The sequence below is a fragment of the Meles meles genome, chromosome 10, assembly GCF_922984935.1.
Source record: "Meles meles chromosome 10, mMelMel3.1 paternal haplotype, whole genome shotgun sequence".
NCBI lineage: Eukaryota > Metazoa > Chordata > Mammalia > Carnivora > Mustelidae > Meles > Meles meles.
Genome location: NC_060075.1, coordinates 24,500,523 through 24,522,647, shown reverse-complemented (window position 1 = coordinate 24,522,647; position 22,125 = coordinate 24,500,523). Strand labels below are relative to the sequence as shown.

At 51.7% G+C, this 22,125-nt stretch overlaps 3 protein-coding genes across 3 annotated transcripts; 2 read left to right on the top strand and 1 right to left on the bottom strand.

Moving 5' to 3' along the window:
• Positions 1 to 4,203: 4,203 nt before the first annotated feature.
• GCC1 (GRIP and coiled-coil domain containing 1) lies at positions 4,204 to 8,277 on the bottom strand. The gene is made up of 2 exons (XM_046021549.1): positions 6,869 to 8,277; positions 4,204 to 5,991 (listed from the first exon to the last, which is right to left on the bottom strand). The coding sequence occupies exons 1-2, from the start codon at positions 7,898 to 7,900 to the stop codon at positions 4,696 to 4,698; spliced, it is 2,328 nt and encodes a 775-aa protein (XP_045877505.1). The 5' UTR covers positions 7,901 to 8,277; the 3' UTR covers positions 4,204 to 4,695.
• Positions 8,278 to 11,174: 2,897 nt separating this feature from the next.
• ARF5 (ADP ribosylation factor 5) lies at positions 11,175 to 14,290 on the top strand. The gene is made up of 6 exons (XM_046020794.1): positions 11,175 to 11,353; positions 11,880 to 11,960; positions 12,311 to 12,420; positions 12,968 to 13,039; positions 13,563 to 13,688; positions 13,805 to 14,290. Exons 1-6 carry the CDS (start codon positions 11,287 to 11,289, stop codon positions 13,889 to 13,891), a joined length of 543 nt encoding a protein of 180 aa, XP_045876750.1. The 5' UTR covers positions 11,175 to 11,286; the 3' UTR covers positions 13,892 to 14,290.
• A 1,537-nt stretch (positions 14,291 to 15,827) lies between these two features.
• FSCN3 (fascin actin-bundling protein 3) lies at positions 15,828 to 21,670 on the top strand. Its single transcript, XM_046020135.1, has 6 exons — positions 15,828 to 15,968; positions 16,899 to 17,595; positions 17,926 to 18,044; positions 20,372 to 20,531; positions 20,982 to 21,152; positions 21,465 to 21,670. The coding sequence occupies exons 1-6, from the start codon at positions 15,828 to 15,830 to the stop codon at positions 21,668 to 21,670; spliced, it is 1,494 nt and encodes a 497-aa protein (XP_045876091.1).
• Positions 21,671 to 22,125: the final 455 nt, after the last annotated feature.

The following is a 22,125-nucleotide window of genomic DNA, read 5'->3' as shown; positions in this document are numbered from 1 at the left end:
ATATGGCTAAGCATAAGAAAAATCGACATGGAGGAAGTGACATTCCAGCTGCGCTGGAAGGCTTAAGAGCGTACTGCTGGGGCTGGCTTGGGTGAAGGTAGAAGGAACAGTGCCAAGGATCCCCGTTTGGGATGGAAACTGACCACGTGACCCCGCATAGGCCTGCAAACCTAACACAACAAGCTTGGCCTCCAGACTCTTTCTAGTCTCCACTCAGTTCACTAAAGCCCCACACTCTGCCCCGCAGAGTTAGACGGGCTGCTGAGACAGGATTCCACCACCCCCGGGGGAAGGGCCTGTGATATTCCCTAGACTGAAGCTGCAGTTTTTTGAGTTTTTTTTAAGATTTTATTTATTTATTTGACAGACAGAGATCACAAGCAGGCGAAGAGGCAGGCAGAGAGAGGAAGAAGCAGGGGATGATTCCAGCACCCTGGGATCCTCACCTGAGGCGAAGGCAGAGGCTTTAACCCACTGAGCCACCCAGGAGCCCCTGAAGCTGCATTTTCAGAGGCCTGGGAGCTGTTGAACTTAAGAGAAAGACAATGGACTCTACTCTAGCTTAGCTAGTACACTCCTCAGATATGTGTGTTTGCATTCTGATTTGGCCATCACCAGCCCTGGGCCTTGGGCAATTCATCTCATTCCTCCCAGCCTCAAGGTCCTCATTTTTAAAATAGATAACAGTTCCCAAGATTGGCGTGATTAAGTAAAACAATGTCTTCCCAGGATTGGTGTGATTAAGTAAAACAATGTAGGCCAAAAGCCAGCAGCGTCCTTCATAGCAGGCAGTGCACAAAAGGCCATTGTTGTTTCTACTTTCGCTTACAGCAGCACTTGTGGGTAAGAAACACTGGAATTAAATCCCGAAAGCTCAGCTTAACTTCTGTTCTGTCACTTAAATACTCTGGGGGAGGGGGGAAGCATCCAACGAACGTGGTTTAGCACCTACTTTGTTTCGGGTACTGGGCTGGTTCTTAATGCACTTAATTTTTCTTTTAAGATGAGGATAGGACCTGGAAATAGGTATTATCCCCATTTTAAGAAAATTAACTTCAGTAAGATTAATTTATAAGGTCACAGAACTGATAGGAGATCCGATTGAGATTTCAATCCAGGATGTGCGAACCTCGTTCCTTGCTCCCCATCCATCTGTCAAGGTGAGGTAAGCAGGCTGCCTAGTGAGGCACAGAAGACATAGGAGGGGAGGAAGTAAAGCGGATGGGAGATAGGTAAAGTGACCCATTCGTTAGCTCTCTATGTTTAATTCCCCAAGCTGTTTGCCCAGCTTTACTAGAGATTAGAGTTGGAACCCACTACAGCAGTACCCAGCCCTCTGCTCTGTTAGTGATCCAAGTCCTAAAAATGAGCAGTCATCTAGAGCCTGGGGGACCGGGCAGCTTTATAAAGAACCAGCGTTGCCTGTTTAGCTCTCCAGCGTAGCCACGTCACTTGCTGCAGTTGTACAGCTGGAGACTTTCTCTCCATTTGAACCCACCCAGTTCAACCTAGAGATCAGTCTCTCCAGACACAGCCTTCACCTGTGGAGACAGGCACTGACTCTTGAAAGTCCTGAGAAGACAGCACACCCAGACTGAGCCGCGCTGGGTACTCAGACCTGGTTTGGACACCTAACAGCTACATGACCCTGGGCAAACGTTAACACCTCAACCACTCTCTCCTGGTCTGTAAAAATGGATGATACAACACACGTGTGGAGTAAATGATGCATTGGGTGTGAATGGCTCGACACAGTGCTGGCGTGGTTGGCAAGAGTTCCCAAACACAGCCCTGCAGTGGCAGCTTCTCAAGAAAAGGCCAAGAGCCCTAGAGTTCTGGATAACAGATGGGGTCCCACATCTAGGGCATGATTATATGGCTATTTATTCCCCAGAGAGTAGATATGCAACAAGAGATGGGGAGCAAGGAAAGCAGAAAGCCCTTAGAATGATCAACTTGCCTTCCCGGCCCCTTCTCCCTGCATCTGTTCTTCTCAGCAATCCTCCCAATTTCTGTGGTAATAAACAATAAGGTCGTCTCCCTACTTAATGTTGACACACCTCATGCAATGTCTGCTACTGTGGAAGCAAGGCCAAGGGAAAACTTATTTTTCTCTGACTGTATCTGATCTCAATTCTTTTTCTCTCCCTTTCCTTTCTTAGAGTATCCAGCACTGGAAAACCAGTCAAGAAACTGGAAAATATACTTGGGAGGAAAATGTGGGGAGATAAAGACCTTGTGTTCTTCTTAAGAGTGGGAAGGGACCAAGCCTTTTCCTTCTCAGTAGGGAGTGTTCACAGGCTTATAAGTATTAATAGTTTTTTAAAAAATTATTAATCAGAACTTGACTTGGTTCTTTGCCTGTATGGTATCTTCTCAAAAGTCAAAAGCACAGGAATTATTAGTCCTAGGAAAGTAGCTGTGACCTTGGATCCTTCTATGCTGTCTAAAACCACCTAGAAATCACAATCAAAATATGTGCTACATTTAAGGCGATCACAATTAAGAGATGATGATTTTAGTTCAGTCTGAAATCCTAGAAACTTTTGCAGAATACTGTAAACCCGGATTTGAAGCATAACAGCATTAAAAGACTTGATTACTTCTAAAGTTTCAAGCAGCAATTATGGAAGTTTCAAGCCTGACCACCAAACCCAGGATAAAGTGTAGTGTAGCTGCTTACACACACACATAATTGGAGGTTGAAAAATTTGTTTTGTAATTGAGGTAGTTAAAGCACGGAGAGGTTCCTCTCTAGATTCAAGCTCCTGGTTTGTTTGTTTCAAGGTTTTATTTATTTGAGAGAGAGAGCAAGCAAGCATGGGGGCGAGGAGGGGCAGAGGGACAAGCAGACTCCCTGCTGAGCGCAGAGCCTGATGAGGGGCTTGATCCCAGGACCCTAAGAGATCATGACCTGAGCCAGAGGCAGGTGCCTAATAGACTGACCCACCCAGGTACCCCTCAAACTCATGGATTAATATATTATCTCCATCCCTTTTATTCACCACTTACACTCACACTCTGTATATGTGTATATACGTGTGTGCGCGCATGCACGTGCGCGCACATGCATGCAGACTGTTAAGAAAGCACGTAAGTCAGGTTGTTCAGATTTAACGACTTTGCGGTCTGTTATCATTTGAACACATCGCATCTGTTTCATTGAGTCTGCTGTTCGGAGACAGTCTAGGATATCCAGCCTCCCAATTAGAATATTTAATCAAAGTCTTCTGCACCCTAAACCCTCACAAAACAGCGCTCTGTGATGACAGAACAGATACATATTAGTCCAGTCAGTGACAAAGCACTGGTCTTTAGGGTCCAAAGATCTCTACAACCAGATCAAGAGCAGATGGAGGAAAGGGCAGAATAGGGGAACTGATATTGTCCGAACCCAACTTTTCTGAGTCCCTCCTTTCCAGACAGCCTGAAGCTCCCTTTCCTTATGTGCAGATTAAATCTACCAAACATTAAAAAAAAACAAACAAACAAAAAAAAAAAACAGGGAGGAGGAAGAATTATAGTAATGCATGTAGGGAAGATGAGGATTGTGTACTCAAACTCTGTGACCCGCTAAAGGAGTGGGCAAAATACCCTGGAGGCAGTAACCCATGAACACCCTGGCTTGCAGGGACATGAAGATTTAGCCAGAATGCTATCCACGGGGCAGCTGGCACCCCCAGCCCCTCGGCTGAATTTCCACCACCTTCTTGAGAGGGTGACAGAATCTTCTAAAATCAGCAAATCCTCCTCTTCTCAGTCCCTACAAAGGCAGAAACAGCTGCGGGGAGGTGAGGAGGTTGTAAATCTCTGAGCTAATTCTTTGTAACCAGCCAGGCTCAAGAGTTTCCCAATCAGATCCTCCACTGTAAGAAAGCCAGGGGTTTTTTTCTTAATGGTTAAGTTCAGCATTGAGGAAAAGCTAGCAAAATCATGTACTCGCAATCCCAGACCAAGCTGAGAGACAGGTTAAGGCAGGGTCAAATGCAAGAGGCCCACAGAAACCCTATCCAGGCCAAAAGCAGTTTACTCAGGAAATCCCTAAGACTGACATGGTGCTCGGGGCCCTCTACATACATACTACATACTTATAGGTATGTTTTGTCCAGACTGACCAGGCCGTACCTAGCCCCAGCTAGATAAGCTTCCCAGTTCCAGGACGGAAGAATCTGTGGACAACAGGGGACAATCTGTCACTATTTCAAACTTCTTGGCTCCTTTCCAGCCCTGATTTATGTCCCCAGAGAATTGGGGCAGCGGTGGGCCAGACTCAGATTATGAGATGGGGCATAAACAGCCGGTCCTTGTGAGTGTTTAGAAATTACTAAACTCCCTTTGGAGTCACATTAACTCCTGGTTCTGTGCTAGGAGTGTAATACTAAAACAGAAAGTCTTATTTTAAAATATTCTCACCACCTCCCCAACTTTGGCACCTCCCAGTCTTCATCTGTCCCCCGTCTTCCCCTCACAAGTGCACCATCCGAGTATTATTGGGACATTTTCAGTATCTCTAGGGCCCACGGACAATGTGGCATTCATGGCATTTGGCAGAAAATCCCATCCCACATTAAAGACTCTTCCAGTTCAACACAGTGAAGAAAAAAATTGTAATGTTAAGAGAAGGGGCAGCAGAAACCAGTCTGTCCCTTCCCACACCAGAGGCACAGAGATTTCAGGAGTCCTCGAAAAGGGCATTCATCTCTTGCCAGAAGGCCACCAGCCACCACCGGTGGGGAGGCGCGTGATGGCTTGCTTCTCCTCGGGACTGAAATGCAAGATGGTCAGGATGGCTGTGAGGGTCTGCTGGCGGCCCAGGCTGTCAGGCAAGGTCAGGAAGCGGTAGATGATGTTTTTGAGGTACTCCAGGTTGGCTCCCTCCCTGCTCTGATCCCTGATGTTCTTCTCAATGTGGCTCTGCAGGGCGGCTACCTGCTCGCGGTGCCGCTCCCCCTCTTCCAGCAGCCGGTCCTGCAGCTGCCGAACCTCCCCCTCCAACCTGTGCTTCTGCTTGCGCAGCGACGCGATCTCCACCTCCTTGCGGGCCAGCTGCTCGGCGTACAGGAAGAACGTGGGCTCGTTGGCCGCGGCCAGCTGCAGTGCCTGGGTCAGGCTGTCCGGGGCTGACGCGTCGGCCAGGTCCCCAGGCCCCCCGCCACCCACCGGGCTCCTGCGACCTGGCAGCCCAGAGGACAAGGCCACGGAGCGAAGCTGCTCCAGCTCCAGGTCCTTCTCGGCCAGCACAGCCAGGGCCCGGTCCCGCTGTTTGTGCAGCTCCTCTTCTAGGCGCAGCGCACGCTCCCTGAAGTCCAGTTGGCTCTGCTCCAGCTCCTGGCGGTGCGCATGCTGCAGCCGGGCCAGCTCCTGCTTCCAGTCCTCAGCCTCCTGCCCGTGCTGGCGCTCCAGTTCCTCGCAGGACAGCCGCAGGGAGATGTACTTCTCCTTCAGCTCGGCGAGCTGCTCCTGGGCCTCCTCCAGCTCCTTGGCCAGATTGCCGTCCTTGGTGTTCTTGCTCTTGAGGACCACCTGGGCCCTCATCTTGTACCTCTCAAACTCCTCCTTCAGCTGCTTCAGCTCCTGTTGGTAGTAGAGCGCCGAAGCCTTCTCCCCGTCAGCAGCCTCTGAGCCAGCCATTATCTCCAGGTCACAGAGCTTCTCCACGTCCAGGGTCACCTGGCTTTTCCTGGCCGCCACCTGCAGCAGCCTCTTCAGCTGCTCCATCTTATCCTTCAGGACGTTGACATCCAGACTGGACTCCTCGCCATGGCTGTCCAGCGGGGAGCGGCTGGAGGCGGCGAGCGCCAGCGTCTTGTTCTCCAGGTCCAGCTGCAGGATGCGCTCCTTTAGCTTCTGGATAGCCAGCTGGTCCTTCTGCTTGGCTTTCTCATAGGTGCCCAGCAGCTCGGACACCTCAGAGATTTGATTCTCCAGGGCCGCCACCCTCTGCTCCTCCACCCGAGATTGCTGGCGTAGCTGATCTTCCACAAGGGCTGTCTGTAAGGCAAGGGGAAAGATGGAAATGCGTCCAGAAAAGCCACAAAGGCCTAGAGCAAACTGAGAGAGCAAGAGAGGGGAGCAAAGGGGTCACAGGACTCAGATGGCCTGGTGAGAAGGGGCACTGGGGCTTTTCCTGTTGCTTTGGAAACTAAAGAACTTTCCTGTAACCTGGTGGGGTTCTGCTCCAGAGATACATCACAGCAAACCACATTAAGAACCTCCCGTATCTGTTCTGCTCTAGTGTCTCCTGTCATACACAAGGCTCACACGAGAACTGCGTTATCTTTGTCATCTGTTGCCCCAAATCCCACTAAGAAATCACAGGACATTCTTTTCCTCTCCCAATACTCCTGGAAGTTCAAAACTCAGTTGGATTTCTCTCCACGCTGAAAGGAGCACTGTAAAACAGCACACCTTTCCAGAACAGGCTAACTGACTAGAAGCAATTATAAGAGGTTGCTTCTGAGACTTCCTTTTGCATCATCTCCCCCTCCCCGCAGCCACCCTACCTACAGGGTATACCGCTCCCTGTGTAACGCATCTGCCTAGAGGCAGACACACTCCTTTCACCACACAGCTGAAACTATGCTTCCCCACAGAGCACAGCTGCTAAGATGCCAAGGCCAGAAGTTCAGAGGCGTCTCGCCCCAAACCAGCCTATACTGAGGAAGCCCATGACCTGTTGGAAGCACATTCTGTGGATACTGTCAACACCACACTGCACCGACTTCCCAGGACTCACAGTGCAACCTTCTGAATAGCATCAACAATGGACACGGCAGCCACTTAGTTCTAATTACCAAAGGAGACAAAACCCTGGTATTTCCCACTTTAGGCTAAATGACTAACATTTGAAGGAGATGACCGTAATTACCTTCCTCATTTCCTGCTGCAACTGAGCCTGGAAATGGCTCTTCAGGCAGGCAGCCTCTTCCTGAAGCTCCCGCAGCCGAGGGTCGGGCCGATTCTTCTCATCCCGAAGAGCCTGCAGCTCACCTTTCAAGTCCTCCACCTCACGGGTCAGCTGCTTGGTCTGCAGCTCAAACCCTTCCATCTGACCAGCTGCATATGCCCGCCCTGCCAGGGCTTCTCTGGTCTCTTCTAGCCGAAGCTCCAAGTCCTGGCGCTGGGTCCTCTCCTCCTGCAGCAGTTTCTGGAGCTCACGAAGCATCAAGGCATGGTCACTCTGCTCTTGGGCCCGATCATGCTGCTGGGTGATAAGTCGGGCTTTGGTTTCTGCTATCTGCTCCTGCAGCCCCTTCAATTCTCCCTCCAGACGGCCCCGCTCCTCCTCTGCCTTTTTACTGGTATCCTCTAAGTCCTGTTTCATCTTCTTCTTGTCAGCCAGGTAAGAAGCTTCCATGCGAGACTTCTCCTGGGTGACTGTAGCCAAAGAGCTGGTCAAAGTAGCCAACTGAGTCTTCAGCTGGTGCAGTCGTTTGTCCACTTCCCCACCCCCAGATGGTCCATCCCCACTGCTACTGCTAACTCCACTCTCGGACCCACTGGCTTCTTCGGACTTTGGAGGTGGGGGTCCACGAGCCAGCCTGTCCTCCTCTACCCCAAATTCACCCTTGGTGCTGGTGAGACTTGCCGCAGTATCCAAGCTGGTGGCGGTCCCAGTGCTATCCTCGCTGTGAGTAGAACATCGGTCATCCGCAGAGTCAGGAAAAGAGAGGCCTGGAGGCTGGACACCTGTGAGGCCCACATCCGCCTCGTGGGATACCGACAGCACCTTAATACTGGCCTCTAGAGCCTCCTTCTCTTTCAGGAGGCTTTTATAGGCGCGGACCACATCCTTAAGACGTGCCTGGTACTGGAGGAGCTGCTTCTTCTGCGTCTCAATGGTCTCCAGCAGGTCCTTCTTGCTCGGTCCGCCCCCGAAATTCATGCCAAACTTCTCCATGTTCAGAACGGGTTGCTCGACGTCGGCTAGAAGAGCGTCGCGAAGACCTTGGCGGGGGCAGTGAACGACGGGGAGATAACTATTCCCGAAGTCGCCCCTTCAAGCTGTCGGAGACCGGATGCCGGACGCGGGGCAGCCTGCAGAAGCGCCCGCCGGGTCCTAGGCACCGAGAGCCGCGACCAGTCCTATCCTAGAGGCGGGGCGACGCCGCCACAAGAGAAGCACACGGCCAGGATTCTCCTGTACTGTCTCAGAAGCTGCTTCGCACTCGCCCGGGCCACAGCAGTCCCCGCCGGCCCTCGGCCCACGGTCGGCCGCGGATTTAAATCCAGCGTATCCCCATCACGACTTTCTAAGTACAGCGGCCGGAGAACGGCGCTTCCGGGTCCCCTGGAAGTGACGACAGCGGGACGCAACAGTCTCCGCCCCCAGTGGGCGCGCGGTAGGCGGAGCTACTTCGGCGGGTGGGTGGGAGGTGGCCTGTTCTGAACCCAGCGGGGCTACGAACGTAGGGCAAGCAAAGTCGAGAACTCCGGGGTGTTCACGTTTTCCTAACGGCGCCCGAGCTTACCTTCGGGCTACGAGGAGCGAGGGGCGGGGGGGCAACGCCGCATGAGTCCTTCTCAAACACCCGGATGAGCGACGCTTCCCACATTTGGGGCTCAGTATCTCTGTCCCTAAAGATCAACAAGTCAGACTCCCATTTGGACTACGAAAACTGCAACCCTTGACAGGACAGTTTCGGCACCTGTTCGGTGCACAGTATAATAATTATTAGCACCCTTCCTGAGTTCTGCTGAGTTGATTCAACAAATATATGTGGAGGGCACCCTATGGCCATGACCTCCATCTTATGTGCCAACTGTACTCCAGAACCTTCACAAGAATTTTGTTATTTAGCCCTTGCAGCTATTCTGCTCAGTGGGTGGAAACTCGAGACATAGGTTAAATAACATGCCCAAGGTCACACAACTAGGAATCCTATCTATATCTGTCTACCTCTCAACATACCAAGTCCTGTTCCAGGTGATCACGACGAAGAGACAAGGCTCCCTCAAGGAGCTCCTATCTAGTGAGAAAGCAGAGATAAAAACACAAGTCCTGCTCTCATACCGGCATGTATGGGTATATTCAAAATGCTACAGAAGTTAAGAGGAGGGAGGCCTGTCTAGGGGAAGCAGAAAAGGTTCAGGGAAAATGCCTGGGGATCTGAAGCATAAGTAGCAATTATCCATCTAACTAAAGGCGAGGGAAACAAGCATTCTGGGCAGAGGGAAAAGATTGCTGGGACTCCTAGGGCATCAAAGAGCCTGGCTCACCGGGGAAGCACTGATAATCACCCCATGGCCATAGCTTATGGTATGTCAAGGAGGCTGGCAACAGATGGGCCAGGCACAATAGGTGGAGATCCAAATTAAGGCATTTAGACTTTATCTTGGGCGCTAAGAAGACACCAAAAGATTTTACTCTTGGGTGGCATCATCCAGACTTAAATGAGCAAGAGCTCAAGGAGCTCAAGGAGCAGGAAACTGGTAAGGAGGCTATTTCTGTCTTGAGGAAGAGATGGTAGTGAAACAGAGCAAGGACAGCAGGGACGGACAACAGGGATTGGCTCTTTTAATTAGAGTTAAAGATGTGGAACTGACCTGATTTCCTCACTACTAGTTCTGTTATTATATTGAGACTCTTAAATGCACTCTTCAACCTTGTAAAAAGCCTTCTTAAGAATGCAAGTCTATAGCTGAAGTCAAGGAAAGTCATGGACTCACTCATACCCAGTGCCCAAAGCCTGTTCTCTTTACAGACTTTTCAGATCAGGACAGGGCAGACCCTGGAGGTCTGTTCAGATAATTTGTCTGTTCAAACAATATCTGTGGCCCAGATAAAATCCAGCTGCACTATACAAAGCATTTAGATACATTGTTTCTCCTTTTGTAGAAAATAACAGGTTGTGAGGATCGTTGAAGCTAAGCCCTCCAAAAAAGGGGGTAAAAGGCAGAACTTGAGAATTGAATTGAGACCTGGACCAATGGTACATGGTAGGCATTCAGTCTTTGTTGAATGAGTGAATGAATGAAGGTTCTCTGATTCTCAGCTCACCTCACAATGTCCAGTCCATAAGCAATTGATCCTACAAGCCTACTGGCATGTAGGTTTCAAATCGCTTGACTTTGCTCCACTGAGCCGCCTATTAGATCATCCAAACCAAGTACTGTATTTGTTAAGCATTTATTAGGTGCCTGGCACTGACTCAGGCTCTATCGTAGAAGAAATTTAAATTCCTGACTTGCTATTCCCCCTCGTTGCTGAGTGGGGAAATTACTTGTGAAGCACTTTTGTCGAGGGTGACAAGAGTTTCATAAATTCCTGGATTGGAGGACATTAAAAATCCGGGTTCCCAGGTCTGTGGCAAAGTGAAGAAGCTTCAAAAAAGCTGCCTGGCACTGACTCAGGCTCTATCGTAGAAGAAATTTAAATTCCTGACTTGCTATTCCCCCTCGTTGCTGAGTGGGGAAATTACTTGTGAAGCACTTTTGTCGAGGGTGACAAGAGTTTCATAAATTCCTGGATTGGAGGACATTAAAAATCCGGGTTCCCAAGTCTGTGGCAAAGTGAAGAAGCTTCAGAAAAGCTGCCTCGGTCAGCTGAAGGACATTGAGTCTGGGGCCCTTCCAGGCAAGGGCCTGTTTCTCCTGTATGCAGGAGTAGATTCTGCTGACTGCGAAACCAAGAAAGCCAGCTAGCGCTGGGGCACCTTCTTTTCCCACCTCCCGCGCACTCCTCTCGAGATTCTACGGTCACTTGAACCACCTGCAACGCTCAAAGCCCCTCTCGGCGCTGAGGGGGCCAAAGAGAAGACTAAGACGGGAGCACAGAAGCTTCCGCTCCCCTAGGAGGGCGGTGCAATACAGTGGGTGATGCTAGTTCGCAAGAGCTAAACTGAGAGCAGGGTGGACTGGACGCGATGAACCAAAGCCCAGGGGCCGGCCACTTAAGCTGCGGGTCGGGGGCCGTTGTGAAGCATTATAGACTCTCCTCGGCCCCGCTCGGGCTGCCGGTGAAGCAGCCACAGACCTGCCAGCGTTCTAGAAACGGGGAGAGACCGAGACCCCAAGCCTCTTTAAAGCCCGCGCGGGACGCCACGAGCCTGCGGAGACTCTCCAAGCTTCAGATTTTGCCAGAGCCGGAGCCTGGGGGCGGGGAAGGGGCGGGGCGGGGGCGGGGCCCGGTCGGGGGCGGGCCCGCGATGACGTAGGGCGGGCCGGGACGCGCGGAGGCGGTGGCGGAGCCTCCTTCTCCTGCTGCTGCGCCCCATCCCCCAGCGGCCGGCCAGTTCCAGCCCGTACCCCGCGTCCGTGCCCGCACCCCCTCCCCCGGGCCCCGCCATGGGCCTCACCGTGTCCGCGCTCTTTTCGCGGATCTTCGGGAAGAAGCAGATGAGGATCCTCATGGGTGAGGCAGCTCTAGCGCGCGGCCCAGACCGGAGCGCCGGCCCCCGCGCAGCCCTCCCGCCTCCGCGTCCCTCCGAGCCCAGCTCAGCCGGGTCTCTGACCTGGAGTCACCTGCCTCCTAACCCCCCGGGGGTCACTGCTCTCCGGCTGGTCGCGGTCTGCAGCGCCGATCCCGGGGCCTGAGCCTGGGGGCTGCGGGCCTGGGTGGGGTGAAGCTCCCTCCTCCCCAGCCCGGCTGGGAAGAAGGGAGGATTCCGCCCTTGGAGACGACTTTTAAAAGGAGCGCAGCCCTCCTCCTATGCCCTTTCCCCCTCTGGCCGTCTCCCGCCTCTCGCCCGCTTTGGGGCACGAGTTGGTGCTCACCACCCAGACTGCTCTTAAGGCCTCGAAGGTAGAGAACAGAGCGCACCTGCAGGCTCTTGGGCTCTCCGCCCCCGTCTCCATCAGCTGTCCTGGCTTCTCCCCTTTCCTGGTCTCTAGAGGGCTCCCTCGCTCCCGTCTCCATCCCTATGCCCCTCTCGTTGCAGTTGGCTTGGATGCAGCTGGCAAGACCACAATCCTGTACAAACTGAAGTTGGGGGAGATTGTCACCACCATCCCCACCATAGGTGAGTTCTGAGGTGAGGCCGGGAGGAGCGGGAGGCTGGCAGCAGGCCTTCTCCGGGTTTGCTACCCATTCTGCCTGAGGCCCTTATCTCTGTGCAGGGAGCTGACCCTGACACCAGACACTGCTACCTGAGAAGTGGGTCACAGTTACCTTTAGTTGCTGGATGGTGCTGAGGCAGGGTGTATGTGACTTAGCCGGGCCTGGTCTGTGGACTGCCTGTTCTCTGGGGTTCTCTTCCCATGGGACTTGATCATTGCCTTCTGGTTTTATGTCCCCAATGAATCCACCTAGATTTAGAGAGTTCCTTTCTTTCGGGACTTTGTTCTCATATTTTTTTCCAATTATCTCCAGGCTTCAATGTGGAAACAGTGGAATACAAGAACATTTGTTTCACAGTCTGGGACGTGGGAGGCCAGGACAAGATTCGGCCTCTGTGGCGGCACTACTTCCAGAACACTCAGGTAGGGTGGGGCTCTCCAACCCCAGGAGAGAAGGTGTTAGGGCTGCGACTGAGATGTTGGCCTAGGCCTGTCTCGCAAGCCAGGGGAAGAAACCTTTACCTCCTCTCCATCCACAGTTGTAGCCTTACCTCTCCTCATCCTTCAGGAATGCCTTTAGTTTTCTGAGACTTAGCTACCTTAGCTTCTGAGAAGCAGAACTCTGGGGCCATGCTGCCTCATTTATTTGTTTATTTATTTTTAAAGTAAGCTTTTTCTCCCAACGTGGGACTTAAACTCACAATTCTGACTGAGGCAGCCAGGCGCACTTGTGCTGCCTCATTTAGCTCTCAATCTGGTCTTTCCCTGTTCCCTTGAGCTTTTTCTAACTACCTTGCTTGCCTGAGGGCAAAGGCTGTATCCTTTGCACGGTGTCTCCAGTTGGTGCCACCGTGTCTGCAGAAGCTTGGTGAAAAGTTTTAAGATGAGAAGGTTTAGACACAAAGAAACAGCCAGACTAGGTATGTCCCAGGTGGGAGTGATGGCTTGTCCGTTCTTCCTTCCCGCCCAGGGCCTCATCTTCGTAGTGGACAGTAATGACCGAGAGAGGGTCCAGGAATCTGCTGATGAGCTCCAGAAGATGGTGAGCACCCAGAGCCCTGGGAACGGAGCCCTCGTTTGGAGACAGAGCTCTGAGATCTCTGAGCTGGGATGAAAGTCAGGAAATGTCTCACAGGCCTTGACTGTGTTTCTCTGTGTGGACGCAGTCGCAAGGCATACCTCCCTGTGTTTTGAACTGGAGTTAGGTCAAAGCCCAAGACTGACTTTTTCCTTGAATCCTCACGTCTTCACATCCGAGGTGTTGGTGGGGAAAGCGGAATTATGTGTGGTGGAGAGAAACATCCTCTAAACATTTCTTGTTTTTCCATTGAGAAACGTTGCCGTTTTGACTAGGGCAAGTCATTTGAAAAAGGGTCTTTTTGGATTTAAGGCCAGATGGCTGCAAGCTGACTTATGAAGCTTGTGTTCAGCTCAGACTACACGATATTACATTTTTCACACAAATATGTTAGAAGGCAGAAAGGGGGGTTCCCCTGCACAGCAGGATAGGGGAGGCCTGGAGACTCTGCCAGGATGCCGGACTCCATCCCCTTCACCCGTCTCAGCTGCAGGAGGACGAGCTGCGGGATGCCGTGCTGCTGGTGTTTGCCAACAAGCAGGACATGCCCAACGCCATGCCCGTGAGCGAGCTCACCGACAAGCTGGGGCTGCAGCACTTGCGGAGCCGCACGGTGAGGGTCCCGCATCGCCCGAGGGTGTCACGGTGGGGGGGGGGAGCCGAGGGGCAGGACGTGAAGGCCTCCCCTCATCTTCTCTGCTGCTGAACTCTCTTTTCTTCTCCCCACAGTGGTACGTCCAGGCCACCTGTGCCACCCAAGGCACAGGCCTGTATGATGGGCTCGACTGGCTGTCCCACGAGCTGTCCAAGCGCTAACCCACCAGGGGCCGGCCCCTGCTGCCCGGAAGCTCCCGCGTGCACCTGGGACGGCCAGATTCCCGGACTCCTCAGGCAGTGTGCTTCTCTCCCACTCCTCTCCCACAGACACGGGCGTCCGCTCCAGCTCCCGCCTGCATGTTCTCTCTGTCGTTGGAGCCTGGAGCCTCGCTCTCTGGACCAAAGGAGTCCGCTCTCCTGCCTGCTGGGACCTGTGGAAGGGGGACTTCTCCAGGGCTAAGGCCCCTTCTTCCAGAGGAGGAGCAGGGATCTGGGTTTACTTTCGTTTTTTTCCATTTCCGGAGTCCCCTTGGGGCCAGGTGGGGAGGGAAGGTGAGGGCTCTGGTGGTGCTATGATGTGGCACTGGACATTGAGTAATAAATTTGCTGTGGTTTGTACACGTGTCGTCTGTAGCCGAGACGTGAGGGGGCTGGGTTGTTGGGTACAAAGGGATGAGGCGATCTGAGGGACGTCAGAGTCAGAGACTGCAGAGCGACCCCCTCCCCCAGCGTGCGCACAGACCCAGCTGCCTTCATCCAGCTCAGCTTCTCCCTCGTTATTCTTGAGGCTACAAGCACTCCCCAATTCCAGGGGGCCTTTGCTGAGGGGATCTACTTTCGTGATTCTGTAAATCTACATCCTGGGCCTTTCCATCTCCTAGCTACTTAGAACAGTGGTTCTTAATGATTACTGTGAACATTAAAATTGGGGGGAGGTAGTTATTAACAATAGCACCCTGAGGGGCACTTCAGAAAATATGACTCATTAGGACTGATCTGAAGCCCAAGAATGTGCATCTTAGAAATCACGCAGGTGATTCTGTCATTACTACTCTGTTAGCCTTATTCTATGAAACACCGTAGGGTCCTTCTAATCCTTGGGGATTAAAGTTCCTCACCGTGCAAGGCAACTCTTTCTATCTGAAAGACACCCCTGGCCCTGTACCACCTCGCCCCCACGGCAGGAAGGGGAAAGTATGTGCACGGAACTAGGTGTGGGCGGTTCTCCAGGTGTGGTTCACTCTGCCTGTTCTTTGAATCCCTGCGAAGCTTAAACAAAACCTGCCTTTGCCACCATTATTTCTTCTTGCCTTTCTCCTTTCATGTGGTCAGTTTCTCCAGGTACCGGCCTGATTTTCTCCAGGAGCTTTGTAGGAAGTGAGTCCCAGAAGCTGTTGGCCAACAGGGACCGTTTGAGGGGAAGGGCTGGGATCCTTAGGAACTGTGAGACGGGGGTTTATGAGGAAGATGCCCGGGGCTCTCCCTACCTAGGACATTGCCCTTCCCCTGCTCTGAGCCAACCCTTCCTGATGAATATGAGTTGTTTGATCCTTGCTGGTTATCTATCTAGGGTTTCCTCACGCTCCCTGAAAAGCACCTTCTGAGACATTTTGGCCTCATTCTCCCAAGGGCTGTAAAAATTAATAATTTTTTCCTGAATATCTTGAACTTGAAAAACACTTGAGTCCCAAGAGAGCCAAGCAGACCCCACTTCGTGGAGAGGAAAGAGGTTGGTTTCTATCCTGTGATTAAAATGAGAAACAGAAAGAATGGAAGACACTTGCCTGTAGTCACAGGTTCTCACTGGCCCAGGCTGGAGTTCTGATTCTCAATCTTAGCTCAGCTCTGTTGGTGCCTGGAGTTGCACGGGGAGCTTGACGCCAGAGGCCCTAGACCCACTTCCTTTGGGCTGTGGATTGACCATGGCCCGGCCAGTGCCATTTCCCCACTATGGATAAGAGGCAGCCCTCACAGTCACAATGCTCCCGGGTCACAGAGGCGCTGGGCCCTAGGCCAGCCTCTGCCTGAGAAATTCCCTCTGGGAACGTCTTCTGGTGGGTACTACAGGCCTGATTCCAGGCCCTATGGCCTGTGGAACCGCACCACTGGGGGGAAGGCTGGGCCGGACAGAGTCATCACCTGTGGTGCCGGCCCCATGGAGGAGGTGGAGTGGACGCGAAGACCCAAGCCTGAGGAGCTAAGGGTTGGGCTCATCAGCTGGGCAGGATCCTATCTCACTTTTGAGGCATATAAGAACACGGTCACTGCTACTGCAAAGGGCTTGGGCCGGAGACAGGTAACCTGTACGGGAGTCCTCTTTCCTAGTAGCCAAGCTCTGGTGTGAGTGTGCGCGCACGCGCGCGCGTGTGTGTGTGTGTGTGTGTGTGTGGTGGCTGGGGTACACTCACTATCATTTTCCTAGCCTTTGCCATTACCAGTCCGAGACCCTCCTACCCCAGGCTTTTGCTCACAAGTCTCGATCCCTCCCTCTCCCCCTTTCTCAACCTGTTCCGAGAGGCAAAGCCTCAGCCCTTGCTGCCTTGCCTTCTCTGGCTGCTTTCTTCGCTCCACCCTGGCACCAGGTGTGTGTCATCACAAAGAGGAGAGGTGAAGAGCCCAGGCTGGAAGGCAGGATTGTGGGCCTCCAGCGTGCCAGGGGCAGCAGCGGGGTTGCGGGGGGGAGGGGGGTGCGGTGCAGGTAGGGATGGACTGATTCTGTTCGGTTGTGGGTTGTGGTTTGGGAATCCTTATCCCTGGAGCCTGGGCCTGCCAGCCCCCGATGTAAAAGGTCTTGACTTTCTCCTACCCTGCTGGGGAGGTGGGCTCTGGGGAGGGGAGTGTTAGCTAACATGCTCTCCAGGAGCAACAGTGAGGAAGAGAGAAGTCAAACTTAAAGCACTTCTTAGAAAATTAGGCATTGAAGGAAGCCACCAATTAAGAGAGAAGGAAGTTTACCTTTGGTGAGCTGGGAGAGGCAGGTCCTTAGAACTTTTCTTGGGATCTTGAGACCGCACCCTGATTCCAGGAGGAGAGGTCTCCTGAAATCTTTTGATCAGTTGGATGAGAGTGTGTGAGAGCTGGCAGTCTCCGTGGAGGCCGACGTGGAGAGGAAGGTAGTTGGTCGCCATGAAGGTTCTAGGGTGATGTCAGGCGTGATGGCATTGGATACCCTGGCCTGGTCCTTCGGCAATACTGATCTCCTGCCTCTCCCTCCCACCGCCTCCAGACCTGGGAGATCTTGGTGAGCAATGAGCATGACGCGCAGGCCGTGGTCCGACTACGGGGCTTGCAAGGCCTTTACCTCCTGTGCGAGGCAGACGGCAGTCTATGCTATGGCCGGCCCAGGACCAGCCACCACGGGTGCTTCCTCCTGCGTTTCCACCGCAATGGCAAGTGGACCCTCCAGTGCATAATTAGTGGCCGTTACCTGGAGTCTGACGGGGAAGATGTGTTCTGCAACTCCAGGGTCCTCTCAGCCTACCACATGTGGACCCCCCGGCCGGCCCTGCATGTCCACGTGATCCTCTACAGCCCTGTGAACCACTGCTACGCCCGCGCTGACCCCACCGTGGGCCGTGTCTGGGTGGATGCGCCCGTTCCCTGCCTGGAAGAATGTGGCTTCCTGTTGCATTTCCAAGAAGGATGTTACCACCTGGAGACCTCAACACACTTCTTCTTGTCCCATGTAGACCGGCTGGTCCCCCAACCCTCAGCGCAGACGGCTTTTCACATGCAGGTGCGGCCGGGAGGGCTCGTGGCCCTGAGCGACGGAGAAGGAGGCATGCTGTACCCGCAGGGCACGCGCCTGCTCCTGGGCGTGGGCTCCAGTCCCCACAGGGGTGAGGAGTGGTTTGTCCTACAGCGCTGTCCCACCTGGGTCAGCCTCAGGTCCAAGACTCGGAAGTTCCTCTCCATCGTCTATGGCAAGTGCTGGGTCTAGGACAGCTGCGGAGGGAGGGAGAGCTGGCTCCTGGAAAGAGAAAAATGTATTGGAGAGCAGCAGATATTTTGGAAGCTGCTTAAATGGAGGATCCTAGGGTCCCAACAGGATCTCTTAGGCCATGGAGTAGCGTGTTAAGGCAGGGGCAGGAACTTCAGGGAAGTAGCTTGGGTGTTCTCCAGGCTCCTGTGGTCTGCAGAAGGTGGTAAAGGCTGAGGAGGGGAACCAGAGGGAACCCAGACAGAAGGAGGCGGGGCTGAGACTGAGTTTGAAACCAGACTCTGGCTCCTTCTGACATGATCTTTCTCTGCAGATGTTGAGGTGTGTGCTGCCTCTGAGCACATAACCCCAATGTCCTTGTTCCAGTTTGAATGCGACGATGAGAGCCCCACCTTGCAGCTTCGTGCAGCCAATGGCTGCTACCTAGCCCAGGTGAGACCTTGACCTTCCGCGCAAAGGAATCCTTCATCTCTGAGCTCTCCCATTCTAGACGTACTTTCTCCTTCTTCAAGGCAGGTGACCAGAGGCCGAGGTGGAGGACGGTGGAGACAAGGGTGGAGACCCTTGTCAATTTTCAACCAATGGGTCCAATTTCATTCAATGGGGCCTCTTTGAAAAAAAAAACACAACAACAACAATTTTATTGTGGCACAATTTATATACAATCAACTCTACTCGTTTCAATGCGCAATTCAAGAAGTTTTGACAAATGTATACACTCATGCATGTATACGCACATGTATACACCCAATCCCAAGTTAAAGATTATTTCCGTCACCACAGGAATTCCCTCTTGCCCCTTTCTAGTCAGTCCCCCTTTCCTCTTGCCCTCCCCTCCACCCCTGTTACTTTTCTGTCGCTGCCGATTAGAGTCACCTACTCTAGAGTTTCCCATGAATGGAATCACACCACGTTACCATGTGTATTCTTCCTTTCATCAGCATATTTTTGAGATTCATGATCCATGTATCAGTAGTTTATCCTCTTTTATTGCTGAGCAGTTTCCCATACTACTACTCATCAACACAAACATGATTTATTTATCCATTTACTTGTTGATGAACACTTGAGTCCTTTCCAGTTTGGACTATTGTGAATAAAGTTGCGGGGCACCTGGGTGGTTCAGCCGATTAAGCCTCTGCCTTCAGCTCAGGTCCTGATCTCAGGATGCTGGGATGGAGCCCTATGTCAAGCCTGCTTCTCCTTCTCCTCCCCACTTGTGCTCTCTCTCTCTCTCTCAATATCTCTGTCTCTCAATCTCTCTCTCTCTAGTAAATAAATAAAATCTTTAAAAAAGTAAAGTTGCAAGGAAATTTGCATACAATTTTTTTTGTGGGTCTGTATTGTCAGTAATCTTAGGGGTAGAAATACTGGGTCACATGATAAATGTGTGTTTATATTTTTATTTTTTAATTTTTTTAAGATTGCATTTATTTCCTTGGGAGAGAGCAAGCTAGAGAAAAAGAGAGAGAGCGCATGCACAAGCAGGGGTGCGGGGGAAGGGTGGAGTGAGAGGTTAAAACAGACTCCCTGCTGAGCAGGGAGCCCAACGCAGGACTCGATCCCAGGACCCTGGGATCATGACCTGAGCCGAAGGCATACACTTAACCAACTGAGCCACCCATGTGCCCCATGTTTACATTTTTAAGAAAATGTTAAATAGTTTTCTAAAGTGAGTATTCTATTTTACATTCTTGCCAGCAATGTATAGGAGTTCTAACTGTTCCACATCCTCATCAACACTTGATATTGTCTGTATTTTTAATTTTAGCCACTCTAATGGATGTGCAGTGACATCTTACTGTGCCTTTGATTTGCATGTCTCTTATAATTAGTAACATTGAGTATCTTTTCATGGGCTTATTGGCCATTTGCATATCTTCTCTGTGAGGTGTCTGTTCAAATCTTTTGCCCATTGGGTTGTCTTATGATCAAGTTGTAAGTATTCTTTCTTGTGTTCTAAAGTCAAAAGTTCTTTCTGTGTTCTAAAGGCAAGTTCTTTGCCAAATATATGTATTGTGTTTCCTCGCAACCTGTGGCTTGCCCTTTCATTTGCTTAATAGTGTCTTTTGAGCAGCAAGTTTTTTATTTTGATGAAGTCCAATTTCTCCATTCTGTAAATGATTAGTGATTTTTTGGTTCCAATAAATCTTTGCCTGCCCCAGTGTTGCAAAGAATTTCTCCTAGGTTTTCTCGTAGATGTTTTATGGCTTTGCTTTTATTTATGTCTTTGATCCATTTGGAAATGATTTTGTTATCTGGGCTGAGGTTTATTTCTCTCCATGTGGTTATCCAGGTCTTTTTTTGATAATGGACTCTGGGATATAGCCAAGACTGGGGAAGTGGGGGAGCTGAGACCACAATATGTTTTCCAAAAAGGATGTGAAAATGGGGCACCTAGGTGGCTCAGTTAGTTAAACATCTGCCTTTGGTTCAGGTCATGATCCCAGGGGATAGAGCCCCTCATGATCCTGGGATAGAGCCCCTCATCAGGCTCCCTAGGGAGCCTGCTTCTCCCTCTCCCACTCCCCTGCTTTTGTGCATGCTCGCTCTCTCTCTCTCTCTCTCTCTCTCTGTCAACTAACTAAATAAAATCTTTTAAGAAAGAAAAGAAAGGATGCGAAAGCATAAAGCATGCCCTTGGAGAATGAAGAAAGCCAGTGGGTGGGATGTGGGAAAGGGTCTAGGACTAAAAATGATGGGAAGAAAGCTGAGATTTTGTCCTCGTTTCTCTTTTCTGCTCCCTGTAATCTCTCCAGAGGCGCCACAGGACAGTGGTGGCTAATGGGCACCCCATGGAGCCTGATACCTTCTTCCGAGTGCACTGGAATTGTGGCAAGATCATCCTGCAGTCTCCCAATGGACGCTTCTTGGGCATCATAGACAATGGCCTGCTGATGGCCAATGCCACCATCCCAGGTGAGGAGAGTGGCCCTCCCTCCAGTAGCTGGGCTGTAATAGAAAAAGCACTGGAGCTGGGGTCTGTGTATTTGCTGAATCACTGAATTTGCTGAATGACAATGAATTTTTGTCATCATTTGGGCAAACACATCTTTCAGCCCCAGTTCCACTGGCTCCCTTACCAAGGGGGGTGATCTCCAACCCACCTGCCTCCCACGAGTTGTGTGAAGATTAAATAGATTCACACCTCTCAAAGGAAGGAAGGATATTAAAACCTCTTGGGCTCCACACCCTATTCAGTGTTTTGACAAACATTTCATAAGCACCCAGCCTAAGATCTGGCACCTAGTAGGTGTTCAGTAATTGTTTAAATGTTGACAACCTGCAATTCGTGTCCCTCCTCCTGTTTCTACCTGGGAAAGCATCTGGAAGCAGCTCATCCAGATAACTCCTCTCTGTTTCTTCCAGGCTCCAATGAGGAATTTGGGATTCGACTAGCTAACCGGCCCTTCCTTGTACTACGAGGTCGTTACGGGTATGTAGGCACGTCCTCAGAGCATGACCTCATGAAGTGCAACATGGACCAGCCCGACTGCATCCACCTGCTGCCTTGCCGCCAGGGCATCTACCACTTCCAGGGTGAGGAGCTCCTCTTCTCCGTGAACTTCTCCTGGGTTTACGGTCTTGTCCTGCCTTAGCCCCAACTCAGACTCCAATGTCTTCTGCTCAGAGCCTACTCAGCAGAAAAGGAAAAAATGGAGTTTCTCTTTGTTTTCAAACGTCAAGGCCCCCCGAGTGTGTTGGTAGACCGAAACCCAGCCCTCCCACGTTTCCATGAATGGACCTGACTATATAGGCGGAGTGGGGAAGTCAGAGGGGCTGGCGTGCTTGCCAGGAACCTCCTCTAGCCATCCAGCGGGAGGACTTCATCCTTTACCCTTCCCTCCCCAGCACAGGGTGGATCCTTCTGGTCAATAACATCCTTCGGCACCTTTCGTCCTTGGGGGAAGTTTGCTCTCAACTTCTGTATAGAGCTTCATGGGAGCAACCTGCTCACAGTGCTTGCGCCCAATGGCTTCTATATGCGATCCGACCGAAGCGGCACGCTGTTGGCGGACAGCGAAGAGATTACCAAAGAGTGTATTTGGGAGTTTTAGGTAAGATCAAGTGGGTCAGGACCAGGAGGTAGAGGAGAAGGAGCTGAGGGGCAAGGAAAGAAGGGAAGTGGGTGAGCATGAGACCAAAACACACCCGTAGACTGACTTCTGTCCCACAACCCGATCAGCTCCAGACATTTATTCCAAATCCAGACTCTCCTCTCAGGGCTTCTAGAGACTGACTTGCTAGAGAAAGGAGGGGAAATCAGATCTAGGTTTCTGATGAGGAGACCACACTGACACGTGTGTGCCAGCAAGCTTGTGGGGGACAGAATCAGCTGTACTCATGTGTTTATCTCTTTGTGTTAAGATGCAGAGCTTTGCCCCACTCTTAGGGAAGACAGATAACTTTGAGGGTATGCCTTCTAAACTATGCACTTTCTATCCCTGCACCCCTGGATCCCTGGAGTGCTGATGGCTCCCAGATATTCATCTGCAGCTCTGACCCTTCTCCT

Coding starts and splice junctions, on each gene's coding strand:
- GCC1 (XM_046021549.1), bottom strand. CDS start 7,900: ATGGAGAAGTTTGGCATGAATTTCGGGGGCGGACCGAGCAAGAAGGAC. Junction 5,992..6,868: donor TGCAGCAGGAAATGAGGAAG/GTAATTACGGTC, acceptor CTTGCCTTACAG/ACAGCCCTTGTGGAAGATCA.
- ARF5 (XM_046020794.1), top strand. CDS start 11,287: ATGGGCCTCACCGTGTCCGCGCTCTTTTCGCGGATCTTCGGGAAGAAG. Junction 13,040..13,562: donor CTGATGAGCTCCAGAAGATG/GTGAGCACCCAG, acceptor CACCCGTCTCAG/CTGCAGGAGGACGAGCTGCG. Junction 13,689..13,804: donor AGCACTTGCGGAGCCGCACG/GTGAGGGTCCCG, acceptor TTCTCCCCACAG/TGGTACGTCCAGGCCACCTG.
- FSCN3 (XM_046020135.1), top strand. CDS start 15,828: ATGGAGGAGGTGGAGTGGACGCGAAGACCCAAGCCTGAGGAGCTAAGG. Junction 15,969..16,898: donor AGGGCTTGGGCCGGAGACAG/GTAACCTGTACG, acceptor CACCGCCTCCAG/ACCTGGGAGATCTTGGTGAG. Junction 20,532..20,981: donor GGCCAATGCCACCATCCCAG/GTGAGGAGAGTG, acceptor TGTTTCTTCCAG/GCTCCAATGAGGAATTTGGG.